This window comes from Phocoena phocoena, chromosome 10 (assembly GCF_963924675.1).
Source record: "Phocoena phocoena chromosome 10, mPhoPho1.1, whole genome shotgun sequence".
Taxonomy (NCBI): domain Eukaryota; kingdom Metazoa; phylum Chordata; class Mammalia; order Artiodactyla; family Phocoenidae; genus Phocoena; species Phocoena phocoena.
The window spans coordinates 14,506,974-14,526,824 of record NC_089228.1 but is presented as its reverse complement, the minus strand read 5'-3'; the positions used below and the strand labels follow the sequence as shown (position 1 = coordinate 14,526,824).

The 19,851-nt window shown below is 35.0% G+C and overlaps 1 protein-coding gene across 4 annotated transcripts in view; it reads left to right on the top strand.

Moving 5' to 3' along the window:
- CNTN6 (contactin 6) overlaps positions 1-19,851 on the top strand; it is a 293,831-nt gene that overhangs the window by 209,139 nt on the left and 64,841 nt on the right. For 2 of the 4 annotated variants that reach the window (XM_065885738.1, XM_065885737.1), the window contains 4 exons: positions 11,882-12,061; positions 15,062-15,198; positions 16,705-16,834; positions 18,754-18,904. In XM_065885738.1, the coding sequence (XP_065741810.1) occupies positions 11,882-12,061; positions 15,062-15,198; positions 16,705-16,834; positions 18,754-18,904 (598 nt within the window). Of the gene's footprint in view, positions 1-11,876; positions 12,062-15,061; positions 15,199-16,704; positions 16,835-18,753; positions 18,905-19,851 lie in introns of all 4 variants that reach the window. The other 2 variants (XM_065885736.1, XM_065885739.1) reach the window with 2 other exon arrangements.

The following is a 19,851-nucleotide window of genomic DNA, read 5'->3' as shown; positions in this document are numbered from 1 at the left end:
GTAAATGAAATTAGTCGCTGCACTAAATGTTCCTATGTGTTCTGGAGCCTTCACACAGAGGACTATATTTATGTATACATGTATATCTTTTTTTTTTTTTTTTTTTTTGCGATACACGGGCCTCTCACTGTTGTGGCTTCTCCCGTTGTGGAGCACAGGCTCCGGACGTGCAGGCTCAGCGACCACGGCTCAAGGGCCTAGCCGCTCTGCGACATGTGGGATCTTCTCAGACCGGGGCACGAACCCGTGTCCCCTGTATCGGCAGGCGGACTCTCAACCACTGCACCACCAGGGAAGCCCTTTATACATGTATATCTTATTTATTTTTTTCTAATTTATGAAGAAAAAGATACTCAGCTTGACTATTAATGTCAAGCAATAAATTTGAAGTCTCACCAAGATGTTTTGATCTATTCCAGAACTTTTAGATGACAGAGCAGCTATTTGATTTTGCTTCTCTTTTTACACATATGGACATCATTGCAGATCATACCACAGAAAGGTTGCTCAAGACAGTCAAGATGACAGTATTTTAAAACCAAACTAGGTAAATTCAAATTTTTCAGACTTTTAACACTTAGTTTAAAAAAAAAGTCAGAGAGATATCTTAAAATTGTCCCATTTGAATGTCTAATAAGCAGTTTAGCTTTTTTATTTTCCTCATTGAATTGAATGGATAGAGGGCAGACTATTTTCCTAACATAGCTTGTCCCGTTTGCCCCACAATGTATACTGAAGCCTACTCACTAGGTTCTCACTAACTGCTTTGCTTTTTTATCATGATCTTATATTGCTTGGCATAAAACAGTATGGTAAACTCCATGCAAATCTGAGAACTGACAAATGTTCAAGCCAATCTTTGAAAAATTGGAAGATAGTAACCCCTCAACAAAAACACAGTCACACACACACTCACCCTGGGGCTGAAAGATTTATCAGCAGATTTACTAACATTTCAAGGCAACATTGTGTTCTGGAAAGAGTATAGACTGAATTCAAAGAGATCAGGGTTTAAATTCTCAGATCCCCTGTCAATAGCTGGGCCGCTATGATCAGTTTTCTTATCTGTAAAACAAAGGTAAAAACTAGGTAGATAGATGGATAGATAGATAGATAGATAGACGACAGAGAGAATAGGACTGATGTAAGGACCGGAAATACTATTAAACTTTCCTACCAGAGTCCTGCCTTATAATAGGCAATCAATAAATTATAACAATTTTATTAATTGTGGTCATTGTCAGTGCTGCTTTGGCTGAGGAGGTATAAAGGAATACACAGGAGGGAGAGAAGGGGTTTCTGCATTCTATTTCTGTGCTAACACAATCCTCAAGGACTTGCTCAGAACAATGGATTTACCATTTCTAAATAATGTGTTTAATCTTTATAAGGATTATTGACATTCCCTCATTTATTCATTTGGCAAATTAAGCTCCAGTATCTATTAACTTAGCAAATATGCATTAAATACCTCATTCAATAATTAATTCCTTTATTCCTTCACTTAGTCAAAAGGAATTCTCCTGGCAGCAGATGCTAGGCTAGGCCCTGGGGAAATAAAGATGATATAAAGGCCCCAGGGAGTTTGCAGGCTACTGAAAACGGGATTGGTGTAACAATATGTGATCACACATTTCTCCTGGGATCTGCTCTTTCCTTACAAACTTTCAATGAAGGAAGATTCAAGGATAGTCACTCTGGGAGCTTTCTGGATTATCTTTTCCCCAGGTTACTCCTTGTTAAATTGAGACTGGAGACAGTCACTCTCAATTCCTTTGGTAGAACTAATGTTAGACTGTTATTGAAGGGGTCCTTCGTATCTCTTAGAAATAGAAGATTCTTGCTTCCTTTTCTCCCATTTCATCAATACATTTTTTTTCAAAATTAATACTTTTGAAATAACAGTTTTAGAACAGAAAAATTGAGCAGATGGTATAGTGAGATCCCATATAATGCCACACACAGTTTCCCCTATTATTAACATCTTACACTAAGATGGTACCTTTGTTACAATTAATGAACCAACATGAATACATTTTAATTAACTGAACTCCATAATTTACTCAAATTTCCTTGTTGTTGTTTTTTTTACCTAATGTCCTTTTTTTATTCCAAGATTCCATCCAACATACCACTTTGAGTTTTCTTGTCTCCCTAGGCTCTTCTTGGCTGTAACAGTGACTCAGACTTTTCTTGTTTTTGATGACCCTGACAGTTTTGAGGAGTGGTGGTCAGTTTTATTGTAGGATGGCCCTCTATTAGAACTTGTCTACTATTTTTCTTATAATTAGTCTGAGATTATGGGTCTTGGGTAAGAAGACTACAAAGGTAAGGTGCCATTTTCGCACATCATATTAAGGTTACTCTCTATCACAATGATCTATGGCTACTGATGCTGCCCTTCATCACCTGGCGGAAGCAGTTTTGTCAGGATTCTCCACCATAAGCATACTCATTTTTCTCTCTTTACATTTGAGTCTTTGGAAGGAGGTTAATATGTGCTGTCCACACCTAATGAGTAGGGAGTCATGCTACACCTCCTCTAATCTATGTAATTTATTTGGAATTCTTCCTCATTGGAGATTTTTCACTTCTCCCTCCTCATTTATTAATTTATCCAATCCTTTATTTATATCAGTATTGATTAGTATTTATTTCATACTTTTGGTCATAATCCAATATTGCTTTATTTTGCTGCTCAAATTGTTTCAGCATATTCTTCTGTAAAATGTTTTAATTTTTTTTTTTTAATGTACACTATGAATGTATCTCTGGGTCATTAAACAGTTTTCTGTACCCTCAATTGTAATGACAGTGGGGTATTCAGATGTATGTTTTCAGTCAGTCTCCTACTGGTGGACATTTAGTTTCCTTTCGTTTTGTTTTCATTTTTTATTGTCAGGAATAATGATGTAATGCATATTCTAATGGCTATATTTTGCCCATCTCCATGGGAACTTCCTCAGTATATTTTTTAAAAATTAGAATTTTTGGGTAACAGTAATATAAAAGCTAAGGTTTCTGATACATGTTGCCAAATTCTCCTGAAGAACCACTGCAGAGGATCCACTTTCAAAGACCAGGACCCTAGGTTACAAGCTGGGTCTCTTTTGATCTTACACACATGCTGAATTCAATGGCAAACATTCCTTTCATTCTTTTTCTATTTCAAAAAACAAAATTGGATTTTTACACTGCTGTTTCCAAAACTAAATTAATTTAAAGGTTCTAAAAATCATCCAAGAAGAATATATATACTTCTGCAAGTGACTGTTCATCCTTTCCATTCCAGTCTATCACCACTTTTCTCAGGAGACCTACAGTTCTTACTTTTTAAGTAACTGGCAATTGCAGGAGAGAAAGATTTCAAATCCAAGTTGGAACTGAGCTGAAGGAAAAGAAGTTACTTCCTTTTTTCCAGCTGACCTTGGAACCCATGTCTAGAAACTTTATTGGAATTTGGAGGCATCTCAGTATGTTAAAAAAAAAAACAACTCTATGATTTCATCTTCTGGCCCTTGGACAAAAGGAACTCTACCCACTGATTATAAAACATGTTAACTCATTAGGTGAAGAATATATTTCTAAGCACACATTATACAGACTAAAAAGGTGATTCTCATGTTGTAGCTGGTTAGCTCATGTGGGAGCAGAAAAACATGGTGGTTTAGAGTTCATTATGGAAAGACAGACTTTAGCTCAAAACTTTTCTTTGAAAACTTACTGTGTGATATTGGGCATGTTACTCAACCTATTCTAGTCCCAATCTCATCTACAAAATGTTAATAGCAATAGTACCGTGTCTCATGGTATTATTATATGGTTTCAATGAAGCACTTAGCACAGTGCCTGGCATATAATGTGTTCAATAAATGTTAGATCTATTAATAATAGAATGATTAAATATAATAAACCATATACAATGTCTCCTTTATATGAAAGTTTATGATTATGAGCAGAGTTAAGGTCAAGCCCTATAATTCTTAAAGAGTTATAATTCTGAACATAATTCTGAAGGAACATGTGCCTCGAGAACCTACCTCAACCAAATTATCATTTTCTCTGCTGTAGTGCCACATAGCACTCATATGATTGGTGAAGTATTTATTTAGGGTTAATATTATGTATTAATAAAACATTATGGAGAAGCTGTCAATTAACTGCTAAGTGCAGTATCATTTTCGGCTCTACCACACCTTGAATTATGGGCTCCAGTTTTATGTTTCATGTGCAAATTATTACTCACATTGTGGAGTAGAAAATAGCAATAAAGTCTTAGGGACTCTTTGGATGATAGAACCTTCCTGTCCCTATGTGATCATCATGGTAATAAGGCGACTTAGTAAGCTTTATTTTTGGTTCAAACTTTATATTTCAGAGTGTATTCTCATAGTATATCCTCATTTTATCCTTTCAAGAAGACTTTTACATACTCATTGTTACCTCTAGTTATAGAGAAAGCTGAGGCTCAGAGACGTTAGGTAATTTGCACTCATTTACACAAAACTCATCTGTGTCCTTTCACTCTACATGTAAGTACTATTCTGCTACCACTGCTCTTACATCTAAACCGTCTGTGGCTTTTCAATTGGCTGCAGCAACTGTAGTGTCAAGTGTCAAATACCAGATAAATACATGCACATGATAACATTTTTCCCCCAAGGGAAACCTGGTATACACACTGACCAGTAGAACAGGATCATGACTATGTTTAGATCACTCAGAAAAAAAAAAAAAAAAAAAGATTTTCCTTTTTCCATAACAGTAAGATTGCTTTTCTACAGAACTCATGAATTTATCCATATTGTATCCCCATAGGACAATCTTGTATTCCAAGCTCTTTGTATGAATATTTCAAGTTGAGGAAATGAAAGCAGCTAGCTGAAGTCTGAAAATTTAACAAAGGCACTCCTTGCTGGGTTTGTTATTCTGCTTCCCTCTCTTCGATTAAAAATGGCCACTGACGGGATTTTCTGAAATGAGTTTCAAGTTAAGAATAATCCCAAATATAAGCATCTTAGGAAACAGGTTCTCTGTACCAGTTTCTAGTTAAAAAACTTGGTATGGCCTGGATTTAAGCTGTGGATAATGAGATTTAAGAAATCCAGGGAAGAAATATAAGCTTTCTCAAATAGCACTAGTAATGAAAATTCTATTCATGGCTAAAAGTATAGAACTGAAGCAGAGTTCGTACAAGAGTGTGAATAGCTTTAATTTAACTTCCAGTTCAGGTTGAACTAGGCCAGAGGGTTAACAAATGTATTCTCTGTCTCCAGATAAAATTAATGGGATGCTCACTCTGTAAAAGCATAATGACAAGAGAGTAAGGAATGAAAGTTCTTATTTATGGCAATGCTTATTTAAGAAGCACAATACCAGAGAGAGGGGCAAGAAAGAAAGAAAGAGAGAGAGAGAGAAAAAGGAAGGAAGGAAGGAATGAAGAAAGGAAGGAGGAGGGAAGGAGGGAGGAAGGAAGGAAGGGAGGGAGGGAGGGAGGGAGGGAGGAAGGAAGGAAGGAAGGAAAGAAAGGAGAAAGGAAGGGAGGGAGGAAGGAAGAAAGGAGGAGGGAGGGAGGAAGGAAGGAAGGGAGAAAGGGTGGAGAGAAAGAAAGAGACAAAAAGAGGGAAAGAGAAAGCAGGAGGGAGGGAAGGAGGAAGAAAGAAACTTTGCTTTTATGATCTAGTAGTATTTTAGAACTGTGAGGACTCACATTTCAGGAAAATATAGAAACAAAATAAGAAAAGGCTTTTGCAAAGTTTTTTGAAATACACGGTTCATGAATGCCTCATCTATGGTCTGAGGAAACTCTGGATGAGAGAGTTGCTTCAAATTGATTTTCTTTATTGAGATTTGTATCCAAGCTGGATTTTGACACCATATTTGTGAAGATTAAAAAAAAAAGAAGTGGGGAGGAACTGGAACTGAAAGGGAAATGTTGCCAGAAATGGCTGATACCTGTAGTTAGGATGATGATGGCACCATGTATTTTAACTTAACCTTTAAACGACAGAGTTTCAAGAGACTTAATAATAATCTCCATTCTGAAGACCCTTCAAAGATCTCCCTTGCTGCATGGCATTCTTCATATATTAATATATTAACTTTGCACTTTAAATAGATCACTTATTTTAAATTAAAATGAACTGCCAGAGAATATTACATCACTAATATCATCATCGTGGACAAACTAGGTAGATCCTAAATAGAATGCTAAAGCCACAGAAGGAGGCGTCTACTAGTGCTAATAACTGAATGGGTGGCAACTCAAGAGAATTGGAAGGTGGATCACAGTAAATTAGCCTGTACTGGAACTCTAAGTGGTAGAGAATTGGCAGGTCATAATTTAGCAGAAATTACCTGTCTAAACGTGAGTACCATTCCAAAAAGGTAATTAGGATTGTTAACAACTTCCAGCTGAGTATTTAACTCGACATATGGACACCATCTGTCACAATCCTGGTATACAGTAAGCACTCAATTAATGGTTATTAATATTCATAAATAAACGTTCAGCTTTCTTACAACGCATTTTTTTTTCCTCTTTGGAAAATGTTGTCTAATTCCTTTCCTCTCTACCGTAATGGCCCTAGATGATAAGCCAGGCTGAAAAAAAAAAAGTATTTTACAGCAAAGCATGTTATATCTCACCTGAGAGATCCCTGCTCTCATGAGGAGGAAATGAACATTACCGCTATGATCAGAGGTATTATCTCCTTACCAGCCAGTGTATTAAACAGGAAGAAGCAGGAAATTTACTTCTAGAGAAATATGTGCATGCTTGTGTACCCATTTCGTTCACAGTATGGAGATTTGATTTTAGTTTATGTATGATTCATAAATCAATTTATGTCAAATGCCTAGTCATATGGAGTTCTTAAAGGAGAATAGAAAACAGATAAATATAAGCTAGGAATCTGGCTTTTGAAATAATGACAGTAACATAATAATCTTAAATTATTTTTAACTTGTCGTTAACACAAAAAATATATTGTTTAAAGTGTTCTAGACAGTGTGTTAAACACATGAAATGTATTATATCATTTAATCTTCACTCTAATACTGTGACTTACATACTAGTGTTAAGCCCTATCCTATAAATGAGAATATTTATGTTATAAATGTGCAATAGCTGGTAAGTGTAAAAACTGCACTCTGCTCTGTACTGTATAAATAGTATTCTATTATAATAGCTTTGTTATTAATATTAGCACTAGTATTAGTATTATCATTTATACAGAATGTTATCTCTTGGAAAAATTAACTTGCATTTAAAACTAAAGCTCATTACTAAAATAATTTCATCTTTCGTTGATTTTAGTTCTTTCTACCCACTGTCCATTTGGCATGTCTTCAGAAAAGAGAGACGGTGTGAAATCTAAAGCAATTCATTTAGTGTCTTCATAAAAAGTGCCCAGACTAAATGGGAACTTTTCATTAAAATGCACATGTTTTACATGTATTCTCCATGATCCTATATCTCACATTACCAGTGGTAATCAAGAGGCTCATGACATTCATATTTTGTACTGACATAACAAATCTGAAAACAAAATCTCAACGTTTAATTAGTAACTGTGAAATCATATAAAACTGCTTGATTTTTCTCCCATTAGAAGTTTTGTTAACATGAAATATAGCCACGAAACGCACTTCATAAGACTTTTGATTAAAAAGTTTAAATGTCTGAGTGACTATTTTTTGATAGTTTAGTTGCTCTGAGAATTCTAAAATATCTAGAGTATAAAATATGATATCCTGAAGGAATCTACCATATCATACAATTTGATCACACAGATAGAAAATTACATAGCTAGGATTTGAACCCAGGCATTCAGACACTATTTGTAAAGTCTTTTTTTGGACGAAAGCAGCAGGAAAATTACTCAAAAAGGCATAAGACAAAAAGAGACTGTATTGACTAATGGAAATGTTTAAGGAGATTTTTTTTTTTTAATTTTTTTGGGCATCAAGCATGACTTAATCTAGACATATAAAGAATCCCACGTTACCTTCTTTTGTGTTAACTTTGACTTTCAAAGACACTTTCTCCATGTGGTGGAAAAGTGCTGTCTAGAAGCTCCAAGCTATATCCCACTGTCTGAAGAAACCCTAGGGACAAAAGATCCTCTCTTTAATAACTCCTCCAAAAGCAGTCCCAGAACTGAGTCTAGTTGTCTCTGATTGGGTTGTCTTAGTTTCCAGAGTTGACCAACTATGGTGGCCACGGTACACTAGCTTCTAATGGCAAGACCTGAATCTTGTGCTCAGTCCTGCAGCCAGAGGTATAGTCCTCCCAATTCAAATCAGATAGACTAAAGACAGTAAGCATTGGGTTTTCTAAGGAAAATCAAAATGCACACACAAAAACCAACACATGTCCACTGCAGACTGAGAATACAGAGGTCTAATTCTTATACCTTTCTTCAAAATTGAAAGTTACGTTAGAAGCCAGTTCACTGAATTTTTATAAGCTTCTCAATAGTTGAGTGGTTTATGAGAGAAGATATATCACTCCAAACATAACTGAGGTAAGAAAAACAAGATCTAGAGGGTGTTCTTTAAGTGAGAAACTTATGTCTCTCTTCAGCCTCATGTCTCTTTCACATTTCTTGCCTTCTAGTGTAATTTTGACCCTATAGAGCATTGTTCTGAAAATAAACCACACTCATGGTTTTTCACAAGGATTCTACTGCTCAGTTTTTTATCTTATATGCCATTAATGTTCACTTCCACAGAATATCATTTTTATGTGTCTAGTGGCTATATAGAAGTACCATATTGAGAAGTACTTACAGTTGGTATTATAATCAAAGTGGAATATGATTAGAGCATATTGGGGGTTCTAATAAGCTATTTTCCAAAAGTAGATCTTGAAAGGATATTTTTTTTAAAGTGACTTTTTAGAAGAGCTTTTATGAAGAACGCATCAGGGAATGGACAAGCCCACTTGGGACAAAAGAGTAGTCAGGCAGAGTATAATGTCATGCAAAGTTCCACAGAAGATATATTTGCCTCAGTCTTGTACAGGAGTTCTAGAAAGAGTGCAGGTCACACCTAGAGGTATTCCACCATCAGGAGCAGGGGAGCTGGAGTATTTATGCCTCATTTAGTCAGTTATTGGTTGAGAGTTGCCCCAGGGAGTATGTAAATTCCTGTTTTCAGCTCTTTTTTTGTGAAGGAAAAGTTAGCTACAGCGGCTTAAGCGTAGTTGACAGCAAAATGATGCATGTACTAACTGTTGAGGGTGAAAGCACATCAGGATTTGGGGTGCTAAGGGATAAGAAAGAAAACGGGTGAAGCACTGACATTATCTGCTACACTACTTCTGTTGGAAAGGTATGTCTATATAGGATACATTATTTTATCCTTCAAGGGAAAAATGCTTGTCCAGAGACTCCAGTGTCCTCACTGAGTTCTTTTGGAGGGAAAGGTCACAATAATTGGGATTGGTGGGACTTGTTCTTTTTACCCCCACTTAATTGGGCCACTTAAGATGGTGATCCACTTTTACAAAACCACAAAAATTGAAAGCTATCAGAGGATGATTTTACAGTAGCTGTGATGTCTGTTTTGTCTTGTAAGCACACAGATTCTGAGACAAAGAAACCTGGAAATAAATCCCAGCTGTGCCACTTTCACTTATAGAAAGAGAAAATGAAATTATATTTACACATTATACACATAGTGCTTGGCACATAGTCTGTGGTTAATAAACCGTAGCTCTTCATTGTGATATTATTATAGTTATTATTATTAAATGTCAAACCATTTAATTTCTGGTTCAGAGATTTAGATATTTAGTTAGGTTAAAAATGGACTTCTGTCTTTATAGTTAAAATAAAGAACAATGATATAACAATGGGAAAATAGTCTTTACTGAAATTTTTTTTTTGTCTGAATGTTTTAGGTTAAAATGTTTTTTAGTTGAATATTTTGCATGTATTTGTCATAAACCTCAGAGATACACTATCATAAAAAGACAACAAAGGATCATGAATTCAGATAAATATCAGAGCCTCTATTTATAATATTTTTCTCTTTGTAAATAAATTTTCTTAGAATTTTTCTATTACACGGGTAATACATGCTCATTGTAAGAAAATAATGGAAAAATTGAGATAAGCAGAAAAAAGGAGAATAAAAGGCATTCATATTCTCACCACCTATAGCTACTAACTTTTCATGTTCACATATACTTTACATGTATTTTTAAAAACTGGATAATACTGCCCCAGACTTGGTGAAGATCTTTCTCTGTGAGTAAACTTTCTTCTAGAACTTTATTTTTATTCTTAGTTTGGTATTTCATAAAATGAATGAATAAGAAAACCAGTTCTTTGGGTTAACTGTTGGCAAGAATATGCCATTTTACTAAAATATCAACCTAAAGTTGTGGCAAGTGGCAAAGCTTTTTAAAAGGACAAAAACAAAACTTATCATAATACATAATGATGTTGTGTTTAACAAAATTCAAGTTGTATTTGTCACTATATGCTAATTCTGAGAAAAACAGATGAATCAAACATTGATTGGGGAGTATGTTTCCTGTGAAATATGTGTGAGCACATGTATGACTTTCTGCATGATGTATATCTTTGATTTGCACAGCAGGATCATCATTGTTTGCAATAAAAAATTCCTGAGCCTTCATCAGTTTTCCTGCTTTAATTGAAGTCTCTACTCAGTCATCACCACCAATTTTCTGCTGTTGTTACTGCTCAGACTCAGTAGATCTTCATTTGTCAACCACTTTGTATGTGACTGAATGGTTCTCCTACACCAGTTTCATGGACTTGAAAAAAATTCTGCATTGCCTACAAAGTTTTCTAATTTGGCTTTGCAAAATGATTTACTATTTTTTTTTTTTTTTTTGAAATACGTTTAGAACAGAAATATTTACAGCACCTGAAAATCCATAAGGGAATGAAGAATTACTTGAAAGTAAGAAAGGAAAGATGATAGTGTGAATAGATTGGGGATTGATTTTACAAATGATTGGTTTAGGGAAGATTTTCTGGTTATAACTTTACAAGCTACATTTCTTTATATTCTATCTGTACAAGTGAGGCCTTCCTCACCATGGTATTTTTGCTGTTTTAAAAGATAATCGTATTAGACTAAACATATTAGATTTAAGACCTTAAGCTAAATTCCTATAAATACAGGAATTCTTTACAAATTTTTTCTGAAAAGAGACAGAGTACAATGTAAAGTTATCTTTTATGTCATTTTGTTTTAAGTTTGGGTGTAAATAAGTACATTCTTTTGAGGATCATAGATTCTGTGCTCCCAATTCATCTGGGTCTGTTATATAATACTGATCCCCTTTGATAATTTAACTCACCCATCACATATGTCTTCAGTTACATATTAGTACCAATTTAGCTATAGAGGAATCTGTATTTTTGTCTTAGAATCTGTAAATAGAGAGAGCTTGCCTCCTCTTAAAAGTCACATCCTCACAAAGAATTTCCTGACCACCGTATTTAAAGTAATATAATCTTGCTATTATCTCTGCACCTTATTTCCTTTGTTTCAGTTATTGCAATTTACAAATATATTTGTTTTTCATAATTTGTTTATTGCCTGTTTCCCCACTAGTCTGTGAGCAACATGAGGGCAGAAAACATGTTTAGTTCAGTCATCAGTTTATTCCCTGATCCTAGTACTGTGACTTGCACATGACAGGCTCTTAATAAAGTGTTATAAATCGCTGGATGAGTGAATGGCAAATGACTGCATGACGTGAAAACTAGTCACAATATAATATATTGATTTATTTTTTTCCTTGAGAGTTATCCTTAAGGAATTCTTATTTTATCCTGCTGTCATAAAGACTGAACCATCTTCTATTCTAATGAGGTATAACTGTTTAGTCCAGTCCCTGATATTAGTTGGAGGAGGTTGGATGGAAGCCCGTTGCCTGGGAAAGTCAAGTACAGCAAATCCCAAGCTATCCTTGAAATCCCAAACTTTCAACAGGAAGATGAAGGCGTCTATGAGTGCATTGCAAGTAACCTTCGAGGAAGAAATCTTGCAAAAGGTCAACTCATTTTCTATGGTGAGCTAATGAATTTCAAAAAGTATATGAAATAATTGGTCATATCCTTCATAGTAAATAGGGAAGGTCTTTAGCATGTTGTGGAAAAGTGTCATAGGAAAAACAGAGAAGACACATTTCCAGGAAAGTTTGCTTATTAATACAATGATTAGCAGATGGGAATGACCATTTTTAAATTACGGCTTTAATTTCAGCATAGTATGCTAATAAATAATAGCATGCTATTGTTTATTATAATTGCCTTGGAAATATCAGCAATGTTATGTAAAAGCCATAGATGTTTACAACACAAAGTAGAATGGAATTCAATATATTTCCCTTAAACATTCAGCAACAGCCTATGAAAACCTTAATTATAATCCCAAGTAGAACTTAACAAAAGAAGGAGAAAATGACAGGAGAAACATAATACTTAATGGTAGTTTTCAGTATTTGTTTATATTTCCAATAATTGTCTACTCATATGTAGGTAATAGAAAAAAAACTGATTACTTCATTTAAAAAATATATTTGCCTCAATTATCAGAATCTCTCATGGACTTAAGAGAGATGGTGAAAGCATATATTTTCTGAAAGTTGCCTTTATGTCTTCTTTCATCCAGGCCAAAATACACACTTGCATGAAATTCACTTTTTCTTTTTTTTTGATGCAAAAAAAATATAAAATATACCTCATAATTATCAAAATGTTTGTTGCTTTTAAAATATTATTAACTTCTTCGCTAAATTTAATACATCTGTACTAGGGGACTTTTAAAAACTGTATTTATACATGGCCAAAAGTCATTTTCTATGTGACATGTTTCTATGTGACACATTTATAATCAATAATAAAGTAATCAGAAGAAAAATATCCATCTATATTGTGTCCTTATAACCTCCAAAATAAGTTTATAAAATATTATTTTCATTATAAAAAACGGAACACATTTAGAGGAGTTAAGTGAGTTATATAACCATTGATGGAGGAAAAAATAAATCTAAAACCCAAGCCCATATGGTAGACTTGAAATCCTAAGCTTTTTTTTTTTATGTAGTTCCTACTTAGTTGAAGATTTAAAACTTTGTTCTTCAGAATCCTAAGCATCCAAAGAATGTACACATTAAATAAATAAATATGGTTTGAAGTTACAGTTATTGCACTAAGCAACAAACCATATATATCTCAAACTCCTGTAAGCTATGTGGATTTTATATGACCATGCATTTCTTCTTCCAGGTCAAACATATGTTAGGGCAATTTCTGAACAATTACCTACAAATTATACACTTTAAAAATAATAAATAGAAACATGAATCAATTTCACCCATACACTCAGTTCTTCTAAGGGTTGCCTTCATTTATCCCTCAAGGTTGTGAAAAACATGTTCTGTAACTGGAAGTTGCCCTGATTTCCACAGGAGGTAATCTAGGCTTACTTTTCACCACAGTGGGACATCATGATTTCTTCCTCTCCTCCCTGAAGGACGTTCTATCTTTGTGGGAGCGGAAGTTACAGTGGAAACACCCTGAAAGTCAGATATACTTGTGCATCATTTCAAAGACTCTCCGTTCCACTTTCTCCAACTACTGCTGCAGTGACCAGCTCAGCACCGTGGTTTGCAGGTGTAGCCTGACAGAGTCTTACCGCAGGTGCCACAGAAGGCCATCTTGTTTCCTGCTCCAGTTTTCTTTGGCCCCTTCAAGAACCTACTCAGCACTTAAGCACACACAACCTGGATGTCCTAATAGTTAACACCTGCACTGCCCTTGAATAACTGTGAAAAAGAGCCAATGAATAAATGCTTCCTCCTCCTTTCCTGGATATGCAGTTATAGACATTCCTTATACATTCACAGAGGATGGAGTAACAATCGTCCGTGCTGGTGGTCAACTCAATAACTCATCCTTGCATTAACTCTCTCCTTCCCTGTTGACTCTTCCTTTTCCTGACACCTTACCCTTGGCCAGCACTCCCAAATAAACAAACTGAACACAAGCCCTTGACTTTGGCTCTGCTCTCAGAGTAAAAAGATAGGTTTCTCTGTTTCTAACTATGTCTTCTTGAGCAGGTTACCTAACAACCATACAACAAAATCCTCTATAAAAGTTTGGAGGAAGAATTGAGTACAACACATGTAAAACACCTAGCTGGTAATAGACTGAGATTCCAAAGGAAGGCTCCTCCACCCCAACATATCTAGAATAGATCTAAACAAAGGAGAGGGATTAAATTGCAAATCCAGAACATTTCCTATCATCATTATAGAATAAATATTAATTTTAAAGCATTTAACTTATACACCCCTGTTTCCATCAATGTTAGAAAGGATAATACGACCTTACACTTAAATAACATTTCAACATCAATTATACCAGTTGCTTTTTGCTTCAGAACTATGTAGATTAGTTCTCAGATTAGAAAATAAGGTTTGGAAAATTCATGCCTAGGATCAAAGTTAGATGCTTAGCCTATATACAACTCCAAAAGTTCTCATTCCCTGTCAAGAATTTTATGTAGAGAAAAAAAAAAACTGGATTATAACCGTACTAAAATGTGATGAGGCTGATATTTGATTTACGCTTCAAACTACTGAATTGTAATTATATCGGGTATAGATACAATTATTTTACTTAGCTTAATCCAAATGTAATCAATGGCCTTTTGCCCACAGAGGGTTCAGATTTGATATACATTTTCTAACTTGACCTATATACTAATAGTTAACATAGAATTATTCTCCAGCCTTGTTCCCACAACTCTCAAGTTGTTACACAGGTGCAGCAAAATGACAAAAGGCAAACATCAATCTTACGCAAAAGGTCCACCGATATTTACAACAGGGCTTCTCTTATCCCACTTTGGGGGTCCTGCATTTCTCTTCCCTCAAATCATGTGTGTACAGTACTACCAGACCCAGTTAGCCTTGTCCTTCTGATTTCTACAGTCCTTGGAATGTAAAATAATGTCTTGGATAACTGACTTGCTAAATAGCTGCTGTTGTTTCTTTTTGAAACAGCCCCTCCAGAATGGGAACAAAAAATCCAAAATACATACCTGTCCATCTATGACAGCTTGTTTTGGGAATGCAAAGCTAGTGGAAAGCCAAACCCTTGGTACACGTGGTTAAAGAATGGTGAACGCCTCAATCCAGAGGTAAGCAACTGTGCTGATATTAAACATTCACCTACTCTGCTAGGGAAATTTTGTTACTAACAGAAACTATGTTTCTGGAATGTTTAGTAGGTGCCAGGAAATAGAGTATAATCTTTATATACCCTAATTTATTTAATCCTTACATTTATTTAATCCTTACATAGCTATTAATATTATCATCATTTTTCAAATGAGAAAACTAAGGGTAGAGAACACAACTTGTACAAGGTCACACATTACTCAGTGATGGATCCGTATTCACATGATATCATTATCATCCTCCTCCTCCTCCTCCTCCTCCTCATCGTCATCAACATCCACTGAACTCTCATATGAGCCAGGCCCTGTGTTAAATATTTTCCATGCATTATATTATTGTATCCTCATGACAGTTTTATGAGAGAGATATGATTATTATTTCTATAAATGAAAAAAAATTGGTGTCAGAGGGCTTAAGTCCATTTGTCCAAGGTCACACCGCAGCTAGTAAATGTTAGAATTAGTATTCTAAGCATAATCTGATTCCAGAACCCAAGCTCTTAATCATTACCCAGTATCTTGGTTTTATGAAAGCTAATGGCCGCCTCTAAACCTAGGGAAGTAGAGAACTGAGGCAGTTATCCACATTTTTCAATCTAAAGCACACCTTATCCTACAATATACAGAAAATGAGACAAGGTTATTTTTCCCATCAAATTATCCAAATAATTGTGTTAATTCTCCACTCTACTTTGCACTTATAGGCACAGTTAGAGATAAAAGGAACATCTGTTGTTTAGAATCTGAATGGAACACTGTTCTTTGTTTCGGCTTTACTGAAATTTAATCCTGAATCCCTATTGCATGTAACATTCCCTGTTTCCTCCAGCCTACTTTTGTTATCTTTAGAGGATGGTAATAGGTACCCTGAAATATTTAAAGTTATATTTGTACTATTAAACTATTTCATTCTATAAACTCAAAATTATATTTCTATACTCCAAATGGGACTGTGTAACAGATTTTGGCTATTTAAACATACTTTATAGTCAACTGCAGAAAAGAAGAATTTAGCTCCTTCAACTTATGTACTGAATTAGAAAATTATCGTCATCATATTTTAAGTCTTTTTGAGACATTATGATGGAAATCCAAGGAAATTTGCTAATCACTCTATCCATGTCTAACATTATTGTCAAACCATGTTTTCTGGAAAACTGGAATGGTAGAGTATTCCAAATTATTTTATATACTGTATAACAGAAAGGTAACATACCTTCTATGCAAAGAATGCCAATATTCAAAGAAATAGGTAACATAAAATATACTAACCACTAAAATTATACTAAGAACACTTCCATTTTCTTAAACTCCAGAAAGCTTCTCAGGCCTTGAAGTATACTAACCTCATTTTCATAAGCAACAGTTTTCATACACCAAAGTATCATAGCTCATAGATATGCATAAATGATAAGAGAATACCTACGTTAACACACTAGCATCTTTATGTGACTTTTCTTTTATTAGGAAAGAATTCAAATAGAAAATGGGACACTTATCATAACTATGCTGAATGTGTCAGATTCTGGTATCTACCAATGTGCTGCAGAAAACAAATACCAGATAATTTATGCAAATGCAGAATTGAGAGTATTAGGTAAGTCATTCATTTATAGCCAAAAAATTCAAACTGACATTTTAGCAAGCTCTGATTATATGTAATATGAATCCAATTTTTCTGTAAATTAGAAATTGCTTTTCCTTGAAATAATGAAAAATGTCTAAATTAGCTTCTAAAAAAATGTGAAGTGAGAATTATTATTCTGCTAGGGCAACATATTAGGGCTTGGAGGAGCCCACTACTGGGTTCATCCAAACCAGGAGTGGCTCCTCCAAAGCTGATCCCAGCATGAGGTTTTGAATACAACCCCAAAAGCATCTATTAGGAATGTTTCCAGCTGAAAATAAGAAATGAAAACCTCAATTTATAGAGACTTAAACAACAATTTATTTTATCTCAATAATAACTTCATGGGTGGTAGCGGAGCAATGGCACTGTGACTTGATGACGTTATTCTTTAAACTCTTTCCTCATGCTTGTAGCCTTCTGGTTCCAGGATGACTGCTGTAGCTACAGAAATCAAGTCCACACTCAAAGCAGAAGAAGACAGAGTGGACAGTCCTTTTCATTAGTGAAGCAAAAATTTCTGAGCCCTTACAGCAGACTCCTTTTATGTCATTAGCTAGAACCCTGTCATGTGACCACTGAGACCTCAAGAGAAGCTGGGAAAATAAGGCTTTATAGTGGAAAATGTTGAGATAGAAGTGGTTTGCAGATGATATTCTGGGACAGTCAACCAGTGGTGTCTGTCAGGATAAATGACTCATTGATATCTTTCATCCTAAGGCTTTCTTAGCAGTAAAAAGACAGAAGATGAAAGAGAGGAGGAATTAAGCAAAAAGACAATTTCAGGAGCATATGGGTGATGGAAATTGATTCATTTGTTTATTCATTCAGTCAGCATTTATTGAATGTTTGTTGTGTACTAAGCACCTAAAACATAATTATCAAAATTAAAGTGATCTTTACCTTCATAGAACCTGTAGTTTCACAGAGAAAAAAGGCTAAATTTTAAAATATCATGATTATTACAGTGAAGAATTGAATAGGTGTTATCAGTTGAACATAACCTAAATTGAGAACATTCTCTTTAAGCTGAGATCAGAAGAAAAAGCATGCACAAGTCAGTGGAAGGACAGAGAAGCCATACTCGAAACGCCCAGAAGCAAGAGAACATGGCGTATCTGCAAGAACTTCAGTTCACGTAGACTTTAGGCTAAGAATGGGGATTGGACACATAGGTTCCCACAAGAATGGAGCTGGGAAGACTTGGATGCACCCAGACAGTCTAATTATTTATCACCCTCATGAACTGGTATTTGTTGAAACTGACAAAGATTAGGTTTTGTTTTTTTTTTTAAGTTTCTACTCAGCCTGCCTGCTTCAACAGAAGGCAGACTATTTATTTCCATTTTTCTAGTTAAAGGCATGCCTGAAGAAATCTAAAATAATGATGATGTACTTCTGATTTACTTCAAAGGTATTTCATTGTCATATATGTATATTCACATTTAGGATTATTATCTTGGCTAGAACAGATTTAGTAATTTTCCTAATCAGGGTTAAAATTCCATCTTCTGTTCTTATGGAACCATCTTCACCCTCTTCATTATAAATATTATTAAGAATGTGACTTTCTGTAACTTGCTTCCTCCCTCACTCCAGCTTGCTTTTGTTATCACAATGACCAGCACCAAAACAAAAAATAAATTACATTTACTGAACCCATACTTTGTTCCAGGCACTATTTATCCTTCTTTATTCAATGTTATCTCATTCAAGACCTAGACTAACTTTCTGAGGTAATATCTACTGTCATCTTCATTTTACAAATGGAAACTGACTCCAAAATGCCAAATCCATAACTAGCCCAAAAAAACCTTGAGCAAAGTAGCTTGAAAAAAGTTTTGTTTACAGATATTAGTAATTTAACAATTTTGTAATTTTGTTTTTAGCTTCAGCTCCTGATTTCTCCAAAAATCCCATTAAAAAAAATTCAGTTGTTCAAGTTGGTGGTGATATTGTGATCGAATGCAAACCGAATGCTTTCCCTAGGGCCGCCATCTCCTGGAAAAGAGGAATGGAGATCCTGAGACAAAGCAAAAGGTAAACAAATCTCTTTTGTTTTAATATTTTAAATATTTTGTAATATAATATCTTCCAGATTTTTAGGGTTTACTAGGTCTTCCAAAATTCCCTCCCGTATTACTCCCTCCCAACTTACAACTACATATGCGGAGATACTAAACATTTTCACATGATGGTAAAAACAAAAGGATCTTTCAAGGCTACGAGCTGTTTGTACAATTTGACTGCAATATTTCCAGTGCATGCACTTGTAACAGATATATTTTAAAAAATCCTTTAACACCTTTTTCTATATTCAGTTTGAAGGCTTTTTCCTGACCCAGCCTAAGAAATCATTGAGAAGAGCATTATACAAAGGAGGCACTCATACTCACACACCTGGTATTGTGGTTTTTAAATAGTCACACAGGTGTTCACCCCAGGACAAAATGAATTCACCACATGAAAAAAATGTAGAGAGGTTCCTGTAGAGAAAGAAGAGAGGTTTCCTTCTACCATGGATGTGGTTCAGAAATCCCTGATTGGCACTGGCATGTTTTCTGGGAGAGTTTTGACAGCCCCAAAACAGGTGTTTTTGTCTACTCATAATACATTTCAGTCCATTGTGCTGTAGAACCTTGTATACCCAGAGTTGACTTGACTACAGTTGTAGCTCTAATTTAATGACCCATGTGTGTTTCTATGTGATCAAATACACAATGGGCTACTACTATGAATTAGCTGTTGTGCTGAAGATATGAAAATGGTTCAATGGGCACTTCTTCAGCATCATACGTGTCACAAACTCATATACATACCAGGCAGGTAACATAAATCATGAAACAGGCCAAGTGAAAGAAAAGACAACTACAGTGTGATGAAAAAATGGCTATCTGTCAATCTTGGAAGACTGTGAAGGACTGGAGAGCGAGTTCTACACCTAAAAGAGGCAGTCATAAACTCCGAATTCAGTCAAACGTTGTTTT